Consider the following 20,730-nt stretch of genomic DNA (forward strand, 5'->3'; position numbering starts at 1 on the left):
CATCACAGCTCCCCGTGTGCATGAAGTGGGCAAGACAGGTCAGGAGGTACCTGTGAAAGGCCAGTAGCCACTGGCTTTGTCGGGATATAGCCAGAATGGGGCTTCTAGAGGCAGCAGACCTCCATCTGGTGAAGCACTGGGTGGAGCCACCTGTGGTTTCAACAACTGCTGAAAGAAGCATGGACAGTCAAGTATTCCCCACACCCGAGAGAGAAACATTAAGCTCAGTGCTCCGATGCCCCTCCTCTGTAAGGAGGCCAGGTATAATCCAGGAGGAGGAAGAACAGTGAGGAGAGTGCTGTACCTGGGTTTAGCAAGTTTCCATTTTTCTGGATAAAATGCTTTCCAAATGCAAGGTGGCACATCTCTTAAGTTCTGAGCACCCCACTTACCTGGTCCCCTTAAGAATCGTTTATTCAGTGTAGGCGAAGGGAACCAAGACCTTCAGGTCTGAGATTTACTGCTCTTGGGTCCTCTGGAAAATACGAGGAAGCTGCCCACAGGCCCCTGCCTATGGAGTGCCATGTTAGTGTGTTTAGGCTGAGGGTTTGGGTTCTGCTCAGCGGGTGTGGCATGAACTCCCTGATATTATAAAAGGCTTTTAGGTATAAACTTGGCTCCTGCTTAACTCTTGAGACATTCCTGTCAAAATGTCCTAGGGAAGCTCCAATCCACCTGGTTTCTTTGACAGTTGCCACCTTCTTTGGGCACAGAGCTAGGGAGGGCAATTTGGATACTGCCAGAAGTCCTATTTTTCCTTGGGTCTTCCCATCTCTCATGGATCCTACTCCCCATATCTTGTTGTCTGTATTCTCACTCCCTCTGTCAGTCTTTCATCTTAGAATTCCTCTTTCCTCGATGTCCCTCCCCTTCTGGCCCCTCACTCATGCATAGAACTCCATTTGCGTATCCTTTTAGCCTCTCCCCAGATCTCTGCCAACTTCATCTTTCTCTCCCTTGCTCTGGATCTCTTCTAAACGTCCTTGTGTCCCTCTCTACTCAATTTATTCTGTCTGTTTTCCTCTAAGTCTCAAGATCTCACTCTCCCTCTGTTATTCTTCATCCCCTCCCAGTTGTGTGCCTCCCCCTCTTAGGTCATCCCGCCCGCTAGGGAGCCTCTCCATTTTTGACCCCTCCCCACCTCCTGCTAAGCAGCCACCTCCCCTTCTCCCTTCCCCCACAGCTCATCTCTAGTTCCTTCTCCTCCCCCCTCCCTAGACCAGACCAGCTAAGTCCTATTCCATTTTTAGATGACTGATTATGATACTAGCTGAACTTTATTCACAGCCTGAATTTACAGCTGTTCCTTCCTTTCATGCCCTAGCCACCAAACACACCCAATCATTTCAACATGACAAATTCCTTACACACAGCGTGTCATGGCCACATAAATTTGTATTTTTCAGGACAAAACAACAGTTATGCTGGCAAAGATGTCGGATTAACAGGGACCCTAAAACTTTCAATACACTGAAAAGTAACATTATTTTGCATGTCTACAAAGTACACATTTGTTTTCACAAATGTGGCAAAGTTTACCCTAACAGTTAGGACTTTTTCACCAAATCATAGACATAGATATGGAAATCATCATCAAACTTGATGAAATACACAGAGGGTTTGGCTTCCACTTGGTGAATGACCATGCCGATCCGTTTGGAGCCATCTTCTTTGGTATATTCCACATGTTTACCTATCAGGCCATCTACAACTCCTCCTGGCTCCCTCTCTGCTGGAGGAGACTCACCGGACTCTGGCATGATACGGAGGTCTCCTTCTTTATAATCATCTAGAAGCTGGTACATGTACAAGACAGGATCTTTCTCATAGGTAATATAAAACCAGGCTTTCATGATAGGTGCTTGGGCCAAGACCATTCCTCTCCATTCATCCTTAGAACCATGCTCACCCTCAAACATATGTTCCACAGCTTTACCAATTATGGTATTTGCAAGGTTTGCATCACTGACTTGAGATGATGCCACCCTGTCAGAAAGAATTTTAAGAGACAAAACTCTTTCATCTCTGTGAAGTTCCAGTCCATAGACACAGTCAATTCCATCATATTTCACCAGATAAAGAGAAGGATTTATAGGCACCTGATCCAGAACGGTTCCTTTCCACTGGGTGATGGGCTCATCGCCTTCCTTCCATCCGTGTGAAATCCTGCAGCCCACGATGTTCCTGCGGGGCTGGGACGAAGGTCTGCCTCTCTGTTTCTTTTGGGAGGCTTTTCTCTTTGTCATGTTTGCAGACCCAGTGGCCCGTCCTGCAACTGCCCTGGTTTGTTGCCCTTCGGCCTCCTGCGAGTTGGGGGTTTTCATGTCTGCAAGGAGGAGGAGAGAAGAGAAGAGAGGAACATTCAATATGCCATAAGGTGAAGTTCTCCCGACAGCGTCGTCTCCATGTACCCTGCGCCAGCGCCTAAAATTTCCCCATGAGCCTGGCAGCAATGCTGGAAATCCTGGCTGTGTGCCTGAAAGTGCTCTCCCTTCTAGGTTCCTTGAGGTTGCGGGAGAAGGCGGCAGCGGCAGTGGTGCTGCCTGGGGTTAGGAGCTCTGCAGGAGGGGGCGGGCTACCTCCTTGTTCAGAGACCCCAGCCTCCGTCACCCGCCACTGGTGCCCACTCTCAATCCCCTGCAAAACCCCTGTCCCTCCACCGCCCTGACCCGCATGCACTGTCCTCCTGCTCTGAGCACCCCAGTCTGCTACCCACACGCCCCCGTCCACCCCCACTCTCTTTCTTGGCCCCCAGCGCCCTCGCCTCTCCGTGCTCACCTTCAATGTCTTGCCTGATTCCTTACGCTATTCCCCTTTCCTACTGCCCATTGCACTCCCCCTTCCCACCCCGGCGCCCGCCTCCACCCCTTATCTCCTGCAGGAGTCCATCCCATCCCCCTTCTCCATCCCAGCGCCCACCAATGGCCTTGCCTTGCCTGGCGTCCACCGCCCCGGATCTCGGGCTTCACGTGTGCAAATCGGGCACCTCGCAGCTTCCTTTGCGGTGAGCCTGCGTCCAAGAAGGATCCGCAGGCTCCGGAGGAGCCGGGTGTTTGCAAGAGCTGGAAGGGGAGGATCCTTAGGCGACGAGCGTGTTTAGGAGGGCGGCGGAGCTGGCGAGTAGGATGGCGGCCGTGTCTTCAGCACTCTGCTCTCGGGCCCTCCGCCTCCCCCTTGGTGGTGGCAGCCCCTCTGCCACATGGGGCTCCCACCAGCCGCTACTGGTGCAGTAGTCTCCTCCCTCTTTCCGTAGCGCAGCTTCCTGCCAGGAGAGAGGCCTCCCCTTCCTGCCAAACACTGCCTGCCCCACCGCAACTCTCAAGCCCACCAGTGCTTTGAGCATGGGTGGTGCTCCTCGTTTCCCGATCCCGCCCCCTTCCCAAATCTGGAGCAGCTGGGCCTACAATCCTCCACCCTTTTGCCCCCTCCTCTCTCCCCCCTCCCTTTCAGGGCCCTTTGGCTCCTGTGCTCACCTCCACCTCCACCCTGTCAGTGGCCCTGCTCCATCTGCTTTCCACCTCCCAGGAATGTGTTTCTTTCTTTTTCCCAGTGCCTTTATGTATTTATTCTTTATACATAAATATGCCTTTCCTGTCATTTACAGGAATTTGTGGTAGGAAGGGAGAAATGTGCTCAGTCTGCCATCTTGACCCAATCTCTGTGTAATCTTTCCTTACTGGTCATTACTGGACTTTACTTCTTAAGGATTTCCCCCCTTTTCTTCTTCTTTTACTTTTACTCTATTGCAAATGAATTCCTTCCACAATGTTAACACTGTGTAAATTTCGGAAAATTGATAGGAAGAAAACAATCAACTGCAATTCTAGCTCCCATTCCCTAGGGCTCCCAGCAATATATTAATACTTGTTATTTGTCTTGCCATTTTCTAGGCTCTTACAAAACTGGGATCATTTTGCATAGGCAAGTTAATGCCCTGATTTTTTCCATATAGAGTATGCATCTTCTAAGGATATTAAACATTTTGAAAACTATTATTTCTCTTATTCGTTAATCAAATATTTATTGAGTACCTACTACATATATGGCCTTTGGTCCATAAAACTCAGTTTTACAGGGACCACAATTTAACTTTTCTGCCATTATTGAACATTGGGATTATGTTTCCACAATAACTGGTAATTTGATCTACTTATCAGAAAAGATAGCTTCAGGAAAAAAATAAGTTTATAAGAAACAATTAGGTAAAATGATGGTTTTATAATTCGTTGCAGAAGTATTCTTTAAGGAAGGCTAGAATGACTTTACAAAATTGAGGAAAATTTTACACTGAATTTATTCTAATATCAACAGATCTATTAAAATGCAAAATGCAGCAAAATAATACAGAAGAAAAAGCAACTGAGCAAACCAAAACCCAGTGAACAACCTGAATGTTTAATAGTTACGTATAGTATCTGAATCAGATGATGGGTTAAATGTTAACAGAGCAGCTAAGATTAAAACAATAAAATAATTACTAAAAGGGAGAGAACATCAATAAAAAATTTTGATTCAATGATCAAAGTATAAAAATGTTAATATCGAGTGTGAAAAAAGAATTTCACATCTAGAGCTGATGCAAATAAAAGTTCATACAATTTTTTATGGATAGCAAATTACAGGTATGCTTTAGTTTGTGGGAGAGTTTATTTAGTTCTGGCTAACTTTTATCCCTAGGATTTTACCCTTGGAGTCCCAAGCAAAAGTGAAGGAGTTTTACCGGGGCTCTGGACTCCAATTTCTGTATCCTTAGCTTCAACAAGAAGTCATAACCTCTCCTGTTCTAAGCCTTTCAGCAGTTCCCTCTAAAGTGGTTACATTTCCTCAAGGGAAAAACATCCACCAAATTCACTGTCTTTTGGACCTGTTCTCTCATATATCTTGGCTTGGTAATTATTTCCTATCTTCTTAGTTCTCAGATACCTTTGAGTTTATTGTTTTAACTTCATCCAGCTTTGATTGTTTAATTAATGAGAAAGATTTTTGAACTGCTTAGTCTATCACTAAAATCCAAAACTCTATATTTATTAAAAAATATGTGTTCAACTATTTGTAATAGCTCCAAACTGGAAATCACCGAAATTTCCATCAACAGTGGACTGCATATGTTGTAGTATATTCATTCATACAATGGAATATCATACAGGATTGAGAATGAGCAAACTACAACTACATGCAACAACTTGAATGAATCTCACGAATATGTTGAAAAAAAAGAAGACAACAAAAGGCCACACATTTTCTTTCCAATTTATTCAAATTTCAAAAATTGTAAATAGTCTATGGCCTTAAAATTTTTTAAAGCAGTTATTCTTGCAAAGATATTTTCCAAATAGATAGTGGCAATTCATATTTCATCGGTAATTGATGAAAGAACACAATGGAGACATTTTTGAACATGTGTAAATGGCAAGAATGGTTCATATGGTTGATGGGCAGCAAAATGTATTGAATTGGAGCATCACGTGGTATTGCAGCCTAGCATTCAATCACACCTCTTCTGATAATAGTGTGCCCATTTTCCTCTTGGGAACAACCTAAGTCTGCCCTTTCAGAGAACTGAAATACTGTCAGAGTGATTGTTTTAAGACTAGGCACCCCACCTAGTCAGAGCCAATGAGGCACAATGATATTTTGCACAAACTCCTGGGTATGAAGTAAGTGATCTTGTCCACTGGACATGAGTTAAGCTGAGAGGATAAGAAGATCAAGCTGCTCTATTCACCTTATCATCATCTGGAGACAGAGGACAAAGCAGCACAGAGAAGAGATCACAGCCAAGGTAAGCAAAAGAGGGAGACTGTTGTCCTAGTGACACATTCTGTACCTGTAGGTGGTCATGGCCACTGACTTCTCAATATTCATCCCACTCTAAAAGGTTACTCTAAGCTAATTGTGATAATGTTATTCCCCCTGCAAGTGATTGGCTTAGCATTTGGCATATGATCTAATCTTGGCCAATTAAGTATGATGATATATGTTGGGGTACTTCTGAAAGAAACTTATTCTTAAGGGAAACAGAAAATGATGTTTCCTTTTCTTTTTTAGGGTGATGCTATTTCTGTATATGACCCTTGGAATCTGTGTAACCAGCCTGAGGGCAAAACCAGCACATTGAATATGGCAGAGGAGGAAATGAGAATACTCTGAGCCCTTTGATCATTTCATTTAGCTGCTGATCATACCATTCCTGGAGTCCTAGTTGTGACTCCAAGTTATGAGATAAGAAACTTCTTTATAGGTACAGCAGTTTGAGTCTGGGTTTCCTAATACTTGAAATGGAAGGTATCTGAAATGGCAAAGAGTCTGTTTAATAAATGTATGTGCATCTGTGCTTTATACATAAAAATACACACATACATAAAAAATAGCAAGGCTTATGTAGGGTTAAGAATAAATGAAATTTGAAGATAGAAGTTAAATTTAAAATTCACAAACTGTTAACATGTAACAACTGTATTTGTTGAGTGACTTTTAATAGAATTTATTTACTTATATAAATTATAATGTATAAAATCTATGAATTGCAACTTAGCAATTTATATACATATCAGTGTAATCAAAATTTTTAAATAATTCAAAACCTATTTTTCTAGCCAGCAAAACAATTGAAATTTTTAATTTCTTAAAAGTTATTTTCAGTGAATTCAACTTTTAACTTTTGCTTGATATGAGAAAATAAGTTTTAACTAGCTGCTAGATATTCATTCATATATCACTGACATTTTTTTCATCATTTTTTTCTTTTCATCATTTGACATAATAAATGATGTGCTAAATAACTTTTGTAGAATTAAATAAATACTATTTTTATTTAATTCTCAAAGCCCAAGTCATATACAAGGACATAGAGGACAAAATATAAAGGCCTTCAATGGCAGCCAATAGGCACACATAGGTCACTTCACAGGATATGACTTCAGGAATGAGCAATGAATTGAAAGCCCTCCAATCACAGCCATTATTTTTGCTAGGATTTTGTAACACTGATCTTGCATATATTTTGTATATTTCTATGTACTCAATGTCAATGTTGCTCATGCTATGTCTAAGAAAACTCAGTGAGAGTAATTAAATTCTAAGGAATAAGATTTTGAGCTTTGGAAGACCACAAACCATTCTAATAGCCAAGATTTTTTTCACCCCCCCCATACCAAGGATCAATTTTCTCCCCTTTGGGGGCAATGTCTTCCTGGCTGAGAATGCATGATCTAGGGCTTGCAGGGTAAAGCAAGAAGATCGGGTTATATATCAACTGCAATAGGAAGCCTTTGGAGAGTTTTAAGCAAGAAGGTGATATAATCTCATTTATATTTTAAAAGATCACTCCAGCTATTATGTGGAGATTTGAAAGGACAGCAAGGAAATCTTCATTCCCAACACCCAATTTAATCAACTTAAGGCCTTATCTTCTATTCTAAATCCTTTAGTTACTGAGATAACACATTTCTCTCCCCAGCTGCCAAAGCATCATGTCATGTGCTTACTGCTTTTGTTTTCAGTTATTTCTTCATCGTTGGCCCTTGGGGATTTGTTTCACAACCTTTAAAGTTCAGCTATATATTTAAAAGGAGACCTGTCATATTTTTAAAAATAAATTTATTTATTTTATTTATTTATTTTTGGCTGTGTTGGGTCTTCGTTGCTGCACATGGGCTTTCTCTAGTTGTGGTGAGCGGGGGCTACTCTTCGTTGCGGTGCGCAGGCTTCTCATTGCGGTGGTTTCTCTTGTTGCAGAGCATGGGCTCTAGGCACACGGGCTTCAGTAGTTGTGGCTCGAGGGCTCTAGAGCACAGGCTCAGTAGTTGTGGCGCACGGGGCTTAGTTGCTCCGCGGCATGTGGGACCTTCCCGGATCAGGGCTCGAACCCGTGTCCTGTGCATTGGCAGGCGGATTCTTAACCACTGCGCCACCAGGGAAGCCCGATCTGTCATATTTTATCTAACATTTTAAAGTGATTTAGCAAAAGAGTTTTCCTCTACCTACATTTTACTCTTTTTTTAAGCCAGTGAGTTTATTAGCCACTCTTTTGGTCAACTAGTGGTGTACTTCTCTTCCTTCATGATGGATACAAGAAGATTATAGGGGAGCCAGAGGAGTCATGCCCACTTCGTGAGGGCCCTCCTTCAATATCTACTGTTTTTTTCTTTAAGGAGTGAACTAGGCAGTTCATGGCTTACTTCAGAATCCTCTCAAATTGATTTGAGGGGATATGGGGATATATGTATATGTATAGCTGATTCACTTTTTGATACAGCAGAAACTAACAAACCATTGTAAAGCAATTATATTCCAATAAAGATGTCGAAAAAAAATGACATTAAAGCCACACTGAAAATATTAATCCTTTAAACTATAACCCATTGCAAATTGTGCCCAGGTATGTTGTACAACATATTAACTGCACAGTGTAAGAAACAGTGGGTGAAATGGGTGAAAGGGGTCAAAAGGTACAAACTTCCAGCTATAAAATAAATGTCATATAGACATAATGTACAGCAAGGTGACTATAATTAATAATACTGTGTTGCATATTGAAAGCTGCTAAGAGAGTAGAGCTTAAAAATTCTCATCACAAGAAAAAAATAGTAACTATGAATGGTGATGGATATTAACTAGACTACTAAAATAATTTTGTAATATATACAAAATCAAATCATTATATTGCACACTTGAAACTAAATAATGTTATATGCCAATTATATGCTTCAATAAAATGAAATATTTTTTGAAAATAAAAATAATTTTTGAAAAAGAGATTTCATTTTGTTTCTTCTACCAAGTACTATGTATAGTGGTTGTCAACTAGGACCCTCATTCCCCTGGCTTCATATCTCCCAGTGACTTCTTTAACTGGTGAGATTAAGAGGTTGGACATGTCAGAAAACTTTTGCATTGTTTTTTGTATTTATCTCTTTTAGGCACAATCTAATTTATTTAAAACATAGAGAAAACTTTGTGGGCCAGTGGCACCTGTAGTTATATCCAGCTTTGCCTGTGACGGGATGAAGTATGAGGAAATACTTGTGTCCTGAGAGCTAAGTATGTCCTCCAAGCCATCTTTTATCAATTATAAAGGAGATATTTTGACCTCTATTTGTGTCATTATTTTGCCTGTCTCTCAAATGGTTACAAACTTGCATGGAGAAAAAGGGCTTTAATTATTGGTCCTTTGGAACCTCAACCAAAAAATTATGATGAGCTGTGGCACAATTTCATTCTGGAAGGGAAGGAACAACCATTATAGGTATGCCATGACCTGACCTTACTTCTTCAAGATAAATACAGGACCTGGGTCATTAGGGGATGTACTGTCATATCTAAGACATGAAAGGAAACTTTTGCCGTTCCAAAGCGGCACTTTGTAGTTGTCTCCTGGGGGAAAGGGTTGGGAGAATCTGACAATATTCCTTTAAATGTAATACATGCCCAAACCAAGACTGATTGTGTAATCCCATAACTGATAATTAATCACTAATATCATACCTACCTCCATTTTAACCCAGAAAGGACAATATCATTTGGGCTAGGGCAAGGGGGATGGAATGTGATCTAGGCAATGCACTTAAAACAATTCTACATTAGTAAATGCATCTATACAAATAAGAAAGTTTAAGACCTGCCCAAAACCAGCCTCCTTTTAAATAACTAATTATGTTAAATTCTGTACTAACTGATTTAAACCCATGATAAACTCTGTTTGGGGTACCTGCTGCTGTTATCATGATAGCAACTTTTACTTCTTACCTGTTTCCAATAGAAGGAGAAGGGAACATTCCAAGGAGGTGAAGCAACATTAGGAATGTATACAGGTTTTCTTGGTCAGTTTCTCAATCTCACTTCATCAGAATTATACACTCAGTCTAAGGAAGGAAGAGCCCAAATGCTTCATCTGTATTTTCATTTGGGAAATTGTGTGTCTCAAGGATATTAGCAAGCCTAGCATTGTAACTGACACCTCTCTTCCACCAAATATCTTGTCTAAGGACAAATCAGGCAAGATACACTGCAAAATATAGACAGAATTAGACCAATTTCACATTGCACTCACTGCTGCCAGAGTGGTTTAAACCATCATATCTGTTACCTGGATTATTGGAATAGTCCCGAATTGATCTCCTGTTTTCCATCTTTGTGCCCCATTACAGACTATACTCCAGAGTCTCCAGTGATCCTGTTAAAATATGAGACAAATCATGTTGTGCTTATGCTGAAAATACTCGAATGGCTCCCCATCACACACAGTGTAAAAGTCAAATTCCATTCTAGGCCCTCCGAGGCTCCAAGCTATATGCTTCTCCCAGATCCACATCACCTCTCTGAACTCACTTTCTGATATTCTCTACCTTGCTCACTCAGCTCCAGCCATGCTGGTATCCTCAGTGTTCCTTGAACATGCCAGGCCTACTCCTGCCTTGGGACCTCAGCACTTGCTGTCCTGCTACCTGGAATGCTCCGTCCCCAGACAGCCACAGGGCCAGTTCTCTCATTGCCTTCAGATATTTACACAAAAACCAGGCTCTCAGTGAGGCCCTCTGTTCAGCCTCCTCCCTGGAATTTAAGTCTCCCTGTTCTTTGCTTTATTTTTTCCTTCCTAACTCTCATCACTTGGAAAATACTTTATATTTTACCTATTGTCTCTTGGCTACTGTCTGTCTCCCACACTAATATGAAAGTTCCATGAAGATAAGGTTATTTATTTGTTTATAACCATATCATAAGGACCTGTGTCTAGAAGACTGCCTGGCAGAGAGACCACCTGAACTAAGTATTGGTGAGATGAAAATAGAGCAAATAAATTAAAAAGCAAGTTGGGTTAAAGTAAGCCAAAGAGGGGCTAGGCAGTTTTCCCTGGGTCTAGCCCCAAAACTACCAATGCAAGTGCCTCCAGGAGACAACTGGGCATTTTATTAGAGCGAAGCAGGCCAACTGGGGGTGTGGCCCCATTGAGAGAGCATTCTGAGTCTAAAATGGCTGAGCCCTTCCTCAGAGCCAGCTGCTTGTATCCTTGTTGGAATGTGGGCCCTAATCCTTGGTCTATTGTTTTTGTTTTTATTTTTTCAGGTAAGCCAGAAATGTGGATTTTTGAAATGTGAAATCCCCCAAATGTCTAAGTAGCTAATTTTAAAATGGAGAATGATAAAAACATGACGATCAAGCAAAATATGACAGCGGGCTGAAATTGGCCCATGAGTGGCCTGCAGGTGTTTGCTAGACTGAATTATGTGCTGTATGAAAGAAAACTTATCCCTGTTCTGGTGAGGTGGGCTTGCCTTGTGTAATTCTCGAGGCAAACAGTTTCAGGCTGTGTTGGGTGGAGAGAATGAACTGGAATTACCAACTTCTTTCAACTCTTGGAAGTTCCCTGCCTCCCTTTTTCCCTGCTATGCCTGGAGTTAAGGAAACCTGGGCATTGGGTAGTCACCAGAACTGTTTCTTTGAGGGTAGGGGTATATTTCAGTGAAGTGTGGAGTGGGAAAACCAGAGAGAGGGTTTTGAAGGAAACTACCACAGCTGGACCAGGGAAAGGAAAGAAGGAGAGAAGGACAAAGACCCATGTGTTGGGACATTGTATCTCTGAGGGAATTTATTGGGGGTTACAACATCCTCTCCCCACCAACCACCTATGTGGTACCATACAGTCGAAGGACTTAGTTATACAAAGTCACAACTCCCCACCCAACTGCTCATGCCATCTATCTCACCTGGAAATAGAGCTGCACAAATTTCCATCACAGCTCCCCGTGTGCGTGAAGTGGGCAAGACAGGTCAGAAGGTACCTGTGAAAGGCCAGTAGCCACTGGCTTTGTCGGGATATAGCCAGAATGGGGCATCTGGAGGCAGCAGACCTCCATCTGGTGAAGCACTGGGTGGAGCCACCTGTGGTTTTAGGCAACTGCTGAAAGAAGCATGGACAGTCAAGTATTCCCCACACCCGGGAGAGAAACAATGAGCTCAATCCTCCGATGCCCCTCCTCTGTAAGGAGGCCAGGTATAGTCCAGGAGGAGGAAGAACAGTGAGGAGAGTGCTGTACCTGGGTTTAGCAAGTTTCCATTTTTCTGGATAAAATGCTTTCCAAATGCAAGGTGGCACATCTCTTAAGTTCTGAGCACCCCACTTACCTGGTCCCCTTAAGAATCGTTTATTCAGTGTAGGCGAAGGGAACCAAGGCCTTCTGGTCTGAGATTTACTGCTCTTGGGTCCTCTGGAAAATACGAGGAAGCTGCCCACAGGCCCCTGCTTATGGAGTGCCATGTTAGTGTGTTTAGGCTGAGGGTTTGGGTTCTGCTCAGCGGGTGTGGCATGAACTCCCCGATATTATAAAAGGCTTTTAGGTATAAACTTGGCTCCTGCTTAACTCTTGAGACATTCCTGTCAAAATGTCCTAGGGAAGCTCCAATCCACCTGGTTTCTTTGACAGTTGCCACCTTCTTTGGGCACAGAGCTAGGGAGGGCAATTTGGATACTGCCAGAAGTCCTATTTTTCCTTGGGTCTTCCCATCTCTCATGGATCCTACTCCCCATATCTTGTTGTCTGTATTCTCACTCCCTCTGTCAGTCTTTCATCTTAGAATTCCTCTTTCCTCGATGTCCCTCCCCTTCTGGCCCCTCACTCATGCATAGAACTCCATTTGCGTATCCTTTTAGCCTCTCCCCAGATCTCTGCCAACTTCATCTTTCTCTCCCTTGCTCTGGATCTCTTCTAAACGTCCTTGTGTCCCTCTCTACTCAATTTATTCTGTCTGTTTTCCTCTAAGTCTCAAGATCTCACTCTCCCTCTGTTATTCTTCATCCCCTCCCAGTTGTGTGCCTCCCCCTCTTAGGTCATCCCGCCCGCTAGGGAGCCTCTCCATTTTTGACCCCTCCCCACCTCCTGCTAAGCAGCCACCTCCCCTTCTCCCTTCCCCCACAGCTCATCTCTAGTTCCTTCTCCTCCCCCCTCCCTAGACCAGACCAGCTAAGTCCTATTCCATTTTTAGATGACTGATTATGATACTAGCTGAACTTTATTCACAGCCTGAATTTACAGCTGTTCCTTCCTTTCATGCCCTAGCCACCAAACACACCCAATCATTTCAACATGACAAATTCCTTACACACAGCGTGTCATGGCCACATAAATTTGTATTTTTCAGGACAAAACAACAGTTATGCTGGCAAAGATGTCGGATTAACAGGGACCCTAAAACTTTCAATACACTGAAAAGTAACATTATTTTGCATGTCTACAAAGTACACATTTGTTTTCACAAATGTGGCAAAGTTTACCCTAACAGTTAGGACTTTTTCACCAAATCATAGACATAGATATGGAAATCATCATCAAACTTGATGAAATACACAGAGGGTTTGGCTTCCACTTGGTGAATGACCATGCCGATCCGTTTGGAGCCATCTTCTTTGGTATATTCCACATGTTTACCTATCAGGCCATCTACAACTCCTCCTGGCTCCCTCTCTGCTGGAGGAGACTCACCGGACTCTGGCATGATACGGAGGTCTCCTTCTTTATAATCATCTAGAAGCTGGTACATGTACAAGACAGGATCTTTCTCATAGGTAATATAAAACCAGGCTTTCATGATAGGTGCTTGGGCCAAGACCATTCCTCTCCATTCATCCTTAGAACCATGCTCACCCTCAAACATATGTTCCACAGCTTTACCAATTATGGTATTTGCAAGGTTTGCATCACTGACTTGAGATGATGCCACCCTGTCAGAAAGAATTTTAAGAGACAAAACTCTTTCATCTCTGTGAAGTTCCAGTCCATAGACACAGTCAATTCCATCATATTTCACCAGATAAAGAGAAGGATTTATAGGCACCTGATCCAGAACGGTTCCTTTCCACTGGGTGATGGGCTCATCGCCTTCCTTCCATCCGTGTGAAATCCTGCAGCCCACGATGTTCCTGCGGGGCTGGGACGAAGGTCTGCCTCTCTGTTTCTTTTGGGAGGCTTTTCTCTTTGTCATGTTTGCAGACCCAGTGGCCCGTCCTGCAACTGCCCTGGTTTGTTGCCCTTCGGCCTCCTGCGAGTTGGGGGTTTTCATGTCTGCAAGGAGGAGGAGAGAAGAGAAGAGAGGAACATTCAATATGCCATAAGGTGAAGTTCTCCCGACAGCGTCGTCTCCATGTACCCTGCGCCAGCGCCTAAAATTTCCCCATGAGCCTGGCAGCAATGCTGGAAATCCTGGCTGTGTGCCTGAAAGTGCTCTCCCTTCTAGGTTCCTTGAGGTTGCGGGAGAAGGCGGCAGCGGCAGTGGTGCTGCCTGGGGTTAGGAGCTCTGCAGGAGGGGGCGGGCTACCTCCTTGTTCAGAGACCCCAGCCTCCGTCACCCGCCACTGGTGCCCACTCTCAATCCCCTGTCCCTCCACCGCCCTGACCCGCATGCACTGTCCTCCTGCTCTGAGCACCCCAGTCTGCTACCCACACGCCCCCGTCCACCCCCACTCTCTTTCTTGGCCCCCAGCGCCCTCGCCTCTCCGTGCTCACCTTCAATGTCTTGCCTGATTCCTTACGCTATTCCCCTTTCCTACTGCCCATTGCACTCCCCCTTCCCACCCCGGCGCCCGCCTCCACCCCTTATCTCCTGCAGGAGTCCATCCCATCCCCCTTCTCCATCCCAGCGCCCACCAATGGCCTTGCCTTGCCTGGCGTCCACCGCCCCGGATCTCGGGCTTCACGTGTGCAAATCGGGCACCTCGCAGCTTCCTTTGCGGTGAGCCTGCGTCCAAGAAGGATCCGCAGGCTCCGGAGGAGCCGGGTGTTTGCAAGAGCTGGAAGGGGAGGATCCTTAGGCGACGAGCGTGTTTAGTAGGTCGGGGGGGGGGGGTGGTGGTAGGCGAGGAGGATGGCGATGGGCGGTGTCTTCAGGGCTCAAAGGCCCTCTGCCTCCTTGTTTGTGGTGGTTGCCTCTCTGGCACATGGGTCTCCCACCAGCCGCTACTGATGCAGTAGTCTCCTCCCTCTTTCTGCATAGGACTAGGCTCTTAGTTTCCTGTTAGTGAAGAGGCCTCCCCTTCCTCCTAAACCCTATGCGGCCAGCCTCCATTGCCCTGGAGCCACTCCTAGGCCGCTCCTCTCCTTTCCAAAATTTAGATCTCTGGAAACTCTAGGTGGTCTTTTCCTCTGCAGGTACTTCCCACCTCCACCCTCTCAGGCTCTCTAGCTCCACCCCTCAGCTGCCCTGCTTGGGTGCCTCTTAATTTTTCACAGGTTCTTCATATTTTTTGCACACACAAGTTCACACAAAACATATATGGATACAGAAATCCTTTATATTCATACACAAATATATTTATGTGCATACATATTTTTCTGTATATTTCTGATATTCATATTCACTGATATATAATCCTAAATACACACCTCTTCCCAATCACATAACACACAGGCATATTTTTTGGTATACGACTACACAGAAATACATATAATAAGAATTTCTCCAACGCATGTGTAGGCTCTTTTAGATTTGGAGACTTAGCTTGGAGAAATAGTGAGTTATTTTAAGCTTAAAGAGTTTTTTTTTTGTGTGACTCCAATTTGTAACAAATATTATCTAGTTTTGCATAAAGTGACATTTATTTTGTATCTTGTTTGTATCCTTTTTGTTACTTATAGTTTTTTTTTCCACCATATCGCGTTATTCTTTAAAATATCACTATTATGGTGTTATATCAGTAGGAAAGCAATCTCAAACTGATTTAAAATAACAGTAATTTATTGGGTAATTATTTGAATAATCTTATAGATGTCAGATTGGGCTTAATCTAAGTGCTCACTGTTATGGGCTGAATCGTTTCCCCTGCAAATTCGTATGTAGAAGTCTTAGCCCCCAATACCTCAGAATGTGAATGTATTTGGGCGTAGTGTCTTTAAAGTGGTATTTATAGTGAAATGGGGTTGCATGGGTAGGCTTTAATGTAATATAACTTGTGTCCTTATAAGAAGAGGTGATCAGAATGCAGACATACCTGGAAGAGCAACCATGTGAAAATAGAGAAGATGGCTATCTGGAACGCCAAGGAAAGTGGCCTCAGAAAAGAGTCAACCCTGCCGACACCTTGATCTTGGCCTCATAGCCTGCAGAACTGGGAGAAAATAAATTTGTTTTGTTTAAGCCACTGAATCTGTGGTACTTTTTTATGACAGCCCTAATAAATGAATGTATTCAATGCTGTCACCAGAAACCTACTTTTGTTCCATCTTCTATTTTCTCTGTGTTGTCAGTTTCATTCTGAAGCTTATGTTACAATATGGCTGTCAGCAACTTTGGGAGTTATATGCTCCCTTATTCATATCCAGTGACAAAGAAAACCTTTTTAGAGCAACTTTTGATCAAAATTTTGCTTTACTTTGATTGGGAACTTCATAGGTCATTTGCCTGTCCTTATACTATGACCAAAGACAATGCTGTGTCCACTTATTTTAGTTTCACTTTATATACTTATTTCAGAAACAATTACATTAACAAAGTGAATCTGTTTGAATAATTGGCTCATGCTAATCAAGTGCCGCTCCCGAAGTTGGGGTTGGGGTCAATCCCACAAAAATTGCATAAGTCCTATACAATGAAGGAGGATTGAAATGGATACTGGAGTAATCAATAATGTCCCCAGAAATTCGACGTTATTACTTTGAAAGACAATCTAAAAGTTTTTATTATTCTAAAATTTGTGTTTCTCTGATACTACTCTTAGATCTATACAACTGCCAAGTAATTGCAGATTTGTTCATATTTCTTTGATGAGGTAGTAATAATTTATCCCCTTTCAAAAATTTTATTCCTAAATTTTTGTAACTTGTTGGTATATTTACATCATCCCCTGTTGTTGAGTTTCGTTTATTGAAAATCTTTCACGGAGAATCAAACGAGCCTCTTTTACAGTTATCCTTTCATATTCATGGTTTTGAATTATCTGACCCCATAAGGGTAACCAGTAGGGTAAGACTAGTATGTTAAATGTTCCAAGGCATCAAAGTTCACTCTGTACTTAGAAACCAACACAAATATCCTCTCCTGAAAACACAGCTTTCTGATTTCCTTTTGTTGAGGGTCACCGTCTTCAAGGGAATCTGGAATAACTAACAAGTCCTAACCGACCTACCTTCTTGGGAATTAAAGTTGATGCAGGAAGAACTTGATAATAGTCCCACTAAGTATCTACAGGAAGGACTTTGGTGTTGTCCTAGAAAATATTTCTCCAGTGCCACTACAGCTAGAAACTATGTAGTGTGCAGGAATGGTCCCTTAAATATCACTGAGGTATTACATTTCCCAACTGTTTTCACTTATCCCACCTTGTGCTTTATCCAAACTACAAAGCTTTTAAGGCCAAATATATTTCTTATATGCTATCTTTTCTTTCATCTTGGCCTTATCTATTCATTTCTCAAACTGACTCCCACATCTTGCCAGTTGCCTTTGAGATCCCATTGACCACAACTTTCAGGTTTCTTGTCCTCCTTTAAAACAGTTATTACACCTCAGATTCACCCAGAAAATCTCAAAACTGACTGCACTTTCTTCATTTTCCATGTATTAACTTGACCATACATCTATTAACAAATTCTGGTTAAATTCCTTGAGCTGAACATTTATAATTGGATTGTATGGAGCTGTGGTACAAACTCAATCTCGAAGAAAGCAAGGACCATTCCACATCTAAGGTTTTTGGTCACTGGCCTAGCACTCTACTTTCTTTTTTTTTTGTTTTGTGGTATGCGGGCCTCTCACTGTTGTGGCCTCTCCCGTTGAGGAGCACAGGCTCTGGACACGCAGGCTCAGCGGCCATGGCTCACGGACCCAGCCGCTGCGCGGCATGTGGGATCTTCCTGGACTGGGGCACGAACCTGTGTCCCCTGCATCAGCAGGCGGACTCTCAACCACTGCACCACCAGGAAAGCCCAGCACTCTACTTTTAAAATACAAGATTTTAGGCAGCACAGTTACAGTGATCTTTAAGAAAGGGGGAAAGTTATTGATGCCCCCAACTTCCATTTCCTTGTCATATCATATTGAGTTCCTCACTTTCCTTGGTTTGCTGCACTGGGGAATAATGGCAACTTCTCACTATGACTGACACCCAGTAGAGTGTCCATCTAAAGACTGACTTGAGCTGGGATTACTGGCCTGGCTGTGATAATTGAGCAGTCTATTCAGAAGTCCCATTGAAAGAATGTGTAGCCACTTTATGTGGGTTTGTGGACTTTCTCATCAGGGTTCAGTTTCTTACAAAGCTACTTCTCACGATGAAGCTATGACAGGAAAGTACTATCCAAGACAGTATCAATGTTCTCTTTATTTATACATGTGGCCGACACTACATAGACTTCTAATACTCCAGCTTTTTGTTGGGGTGAATGACTCAATGGCTAAAAGTTACAGAAGAGGGGGACATTCTAGAGTTATTCTTTACATATATCTCTAGTTTAAGCTGTGAAGAAAAGGTTGAGTGTTTTTGATGATAATTCTTTAACTCTGATGCATGAAAAACACAGGGCTGATTGACTCCATTATTCTAGATGTATATATATATATTACCTCTTCTTAGATCCTAACTCATATTGACCCATCCCACTGTGGCTTGGGAAATGGGTTGTGCTATGGACTGAATTGTGTCCCCCCCCAAATTTATACATTGATGCCCTAACTCCTGATGTGATGATATTTGGAGATGGGGCCTCTAGGAGATGATATGGGTTAGATAAGGTTACATGCGTGGGGCCTTCATGATAGGATTAGCAAACTTATAAGAAGGGGAAGAGACACTAATGCTCTGTCTATACAATGTAAGGACACAGCAAGAAGGTGTTCTTCTGCAAGCACCTTGATCTTGGATTTCCAGTCTCTAAAATTGTGAGAAGTAAATTTTTGTTGTTTAAGCCACCCAGTCTATGGTATTTTGTTATGGCAGCCCAAGCAGACTAATACATGTTGTGACCTTGGCAGTGAGCCTTGAGCAATTTTCCCTCCAGGTCAACACCTACCCCTTTCCTACACATGTACATCTGCCCTGGATCTTACTCTCTTTCAAACAACAAATTTATTTAAATCCTGCACTAACTGTTATAACTCCTTGTCAAACTCACATTTGTACTTAACTCCCACTGTTGGAAGTACTGGGGGTGGGGGTCTCAGTGTATTAAAACCCTTTTCCCGCTCAATTGTAGGCTATTCCTTGACTTCTATGGCAACAACACAATTGTCTTTGATTTCTGTCTTCTGAGCAGATAAGAGCTTTAGTGCAAACAGAACCTAAGCATTACAGTTCATCCTAATGAGTATAAATAATTCAGTGTACCATGTGCAAGAGTTGGGATGGTGAGCTTTGTGTAACCACACCCCAATTTTTGGGACACTTCAGTTGAATTCAGGGCTTCAGAACTTCTAGATTCTGCAGAAGGAAGAAAAGGCGTTTCTATGGGTTATTGTATAGAGGTAGGGGCATTCACCTACTTTGGGAGCTTTGGCCCAGTGAAATCAATTTCTCAAGAAACAAACTCAGAAGTATTTGGCAACAGGTCAGAGTGGACCTCCTGTATTTGTACCCATAGACTCTGAAGGGCTTCTGGGGAGATTAAGATCAATAGACAGCATCACAGTCTCAGCCAGAGGAGGATCCCCACAGGCCTTGGACCCATAGGTCCATTTCAATAGGGTTTGCCTGTGATGTCAGAGACTCTACAGGAAAATGATAGTAGCATATCAACTCAACTGTTAGGGGTGCCACTGACTCTAGTCTTCCTACAAGTATTGTTAGCAGCAAGTATGTGAAAGTGATTGTGGTCTATACAGATAGAATTTCAAAGAAATAAAAAGGTTTCTTATTCTTCCTTGGTATTCTAAAGCCATTGGAAAATCCCTTTAAGGGTTACTTTGGCCCTAGATAAGATCTTTGTAATTTCCTCCAGTGCTTATATTCTAAGAGTTCATTTTATTTCATCTGTTAATCATAAAGCAAATTGTTTAAAATGATAAGTTAAATTGTGAATTGACAAGTATTCAAGGGTAATGAGTTTAAACGGTTATTAGAAAAGATTTCATTGAGCTAATGTGACAATAACTGCATATATTGGGATTTCTAATTAAAATATGTTCTTATACAATAATTGCCTACATTGTGATCCTTGTTAAAATAACTGTAAAAATAATCATAAAATAAGAAATAATTGCCTAAAGTAGTTTAAATTGCTTTTTGAAGTACATTCAAAATATTTATAAATGACTGGCTCCCCTTGGAGCTGCACTATAGAATCTTTCCCTAAGTGATAATAGTTAATGCCCTAGTCCTAGACTGCAGATTGTACAGCCTAAGCCTTCCTAGAACTCAAACTTTAATGTGTCTATGAATGGTCTAGGGGTATTATTAAAATGAAGATTCTGATTAAGTACATCTGAAGTAGGGCCTGAGATTCTGTATTTCTAACAAGTTCCCAGGTGATGCCCATGCTGCTGGTACACGGACTACACTTTGAGAAGCAAGGGGTAAAATTTCCATTAAGTAACTTCTTGGCCAAACAAAACTGGGGTAAAATACCTCCTAAGGAGCCTCAGTTAATGAGGCTTTTCTTTTCTCAGTATGAAACGAAGACAGTTCTGGGAACTATAAAAAACTAGAAGAGCTTATTACCTGTGTTTTTCTAATGACTGTACCAACATCTAGGATACTAATATGCTTTATTTTATAAAACTCAACATATTATTTGAGGACATAAGTTGTAG

The 20,730-nt window shown here is 42.4% G+C and overlaps 2 protein-coding genes across 6 annotated transcripts; both read right to left on the bottom strand.

The window, feature by feature from the left end:
• Positions 1-1,377: 1,377 nt before the first annotated feature.
• Positions 1,378-14,790, bottom strand: LOC125962991 (spindlin-2). 4 transcript variants are annotated; one of them, XM_049704646.1, is made up of 2 exons: positions 14,652-14,790; positions 1,378-2,326 (listed from the first exon to the last, which is right to left on the bottom strand). In XM_049704646.1, the coding sequence occupies exon 2, from the start codon at positions 2,322-2,324 to the stop codon at positions 1,548-1,550; it is 777 nt and encodes a 258-aa protein (XP_049560603.1). In that variant the 5' UTR covers positions 2,325-2,326; positions 14,652-14,790; the 3' UTR covers positions 1,378-1,547. The 4 variants fall into 4 exon arrangements, with proteins under 4 accessions (XP_049560603.1, XP_049560605.1, XP_049560602.1 ...); XM_049704648.1 differs by lacking the exon at positions 14,652-14,790 and adding an exon at positions 14,499-14,609; XM_049704645.1 differs by lacking the exon at positions 14,652-14,790 and adding an exon at positions 2,932-3,362.
• SPIN2B (spindlin family member 2B) lies at positions 13,109-14,791 on the bottom strand. 2 transcript variants are annotated; one of them, XM_033410202.2, is made up of 2 exons: positions 14,652-14,791; positions 13,109-14,057 (listed from the first exon to the last, which is right to left on the bottom strand). In XM_033410202.2, the coding sequence occupies exon 2, from the start codon at positions 14,053-14,055 to the stop codon at positions 13,279-13,281; it is 777 nt and encodes a 258-aa protein (XP_033266093.1). In that variant the 5' UTR covers positions 14,056-14,057; positions 14,652-14,791; the 3' UTR covers positions 13,109-13,278. The 2 variants fall into 2 exon arrangements, with proteins under 2 accessions (XP_033266093.1, XP_049560601.1); XM_049704644.1 differs by lacking the exon at positions 14,652-14,791 and adding an exon at positions 14,499-14,609.
• Positions 14,792-20,730: the final 5,939 nt, after the last annotated feature.

Source organism: Orcinus orca, chromosome X (assembly GCF_937001465.1).
Source record: "Orcinus orca chromosome X, mOrcOrc1.1, whole genome shotgun sequence".
NCBI lineage: Eukaryota > Metazoa > Chordata > Mammalia > Artiodactyla > Delphinidae > Orcinus > Orcinus orca.

Excerpts from the sequence above, each read along its gene's own strand:
- LOC125962991 (XM_049704646.1), bottom strand. The coding sequence starts at position 2,324 with ATGAAAACCCCCAACTCGCAGGAGGCCGAAGGGCAACAAACCAGGGCA.
- SPIN2B (XM_033410202.2), bottom strand. The coding sequence starts at position 14,055 with ATGAAAACCCCCAACTCGCAGGAGGCCGAAGGGCAACAAACCAGGGCA.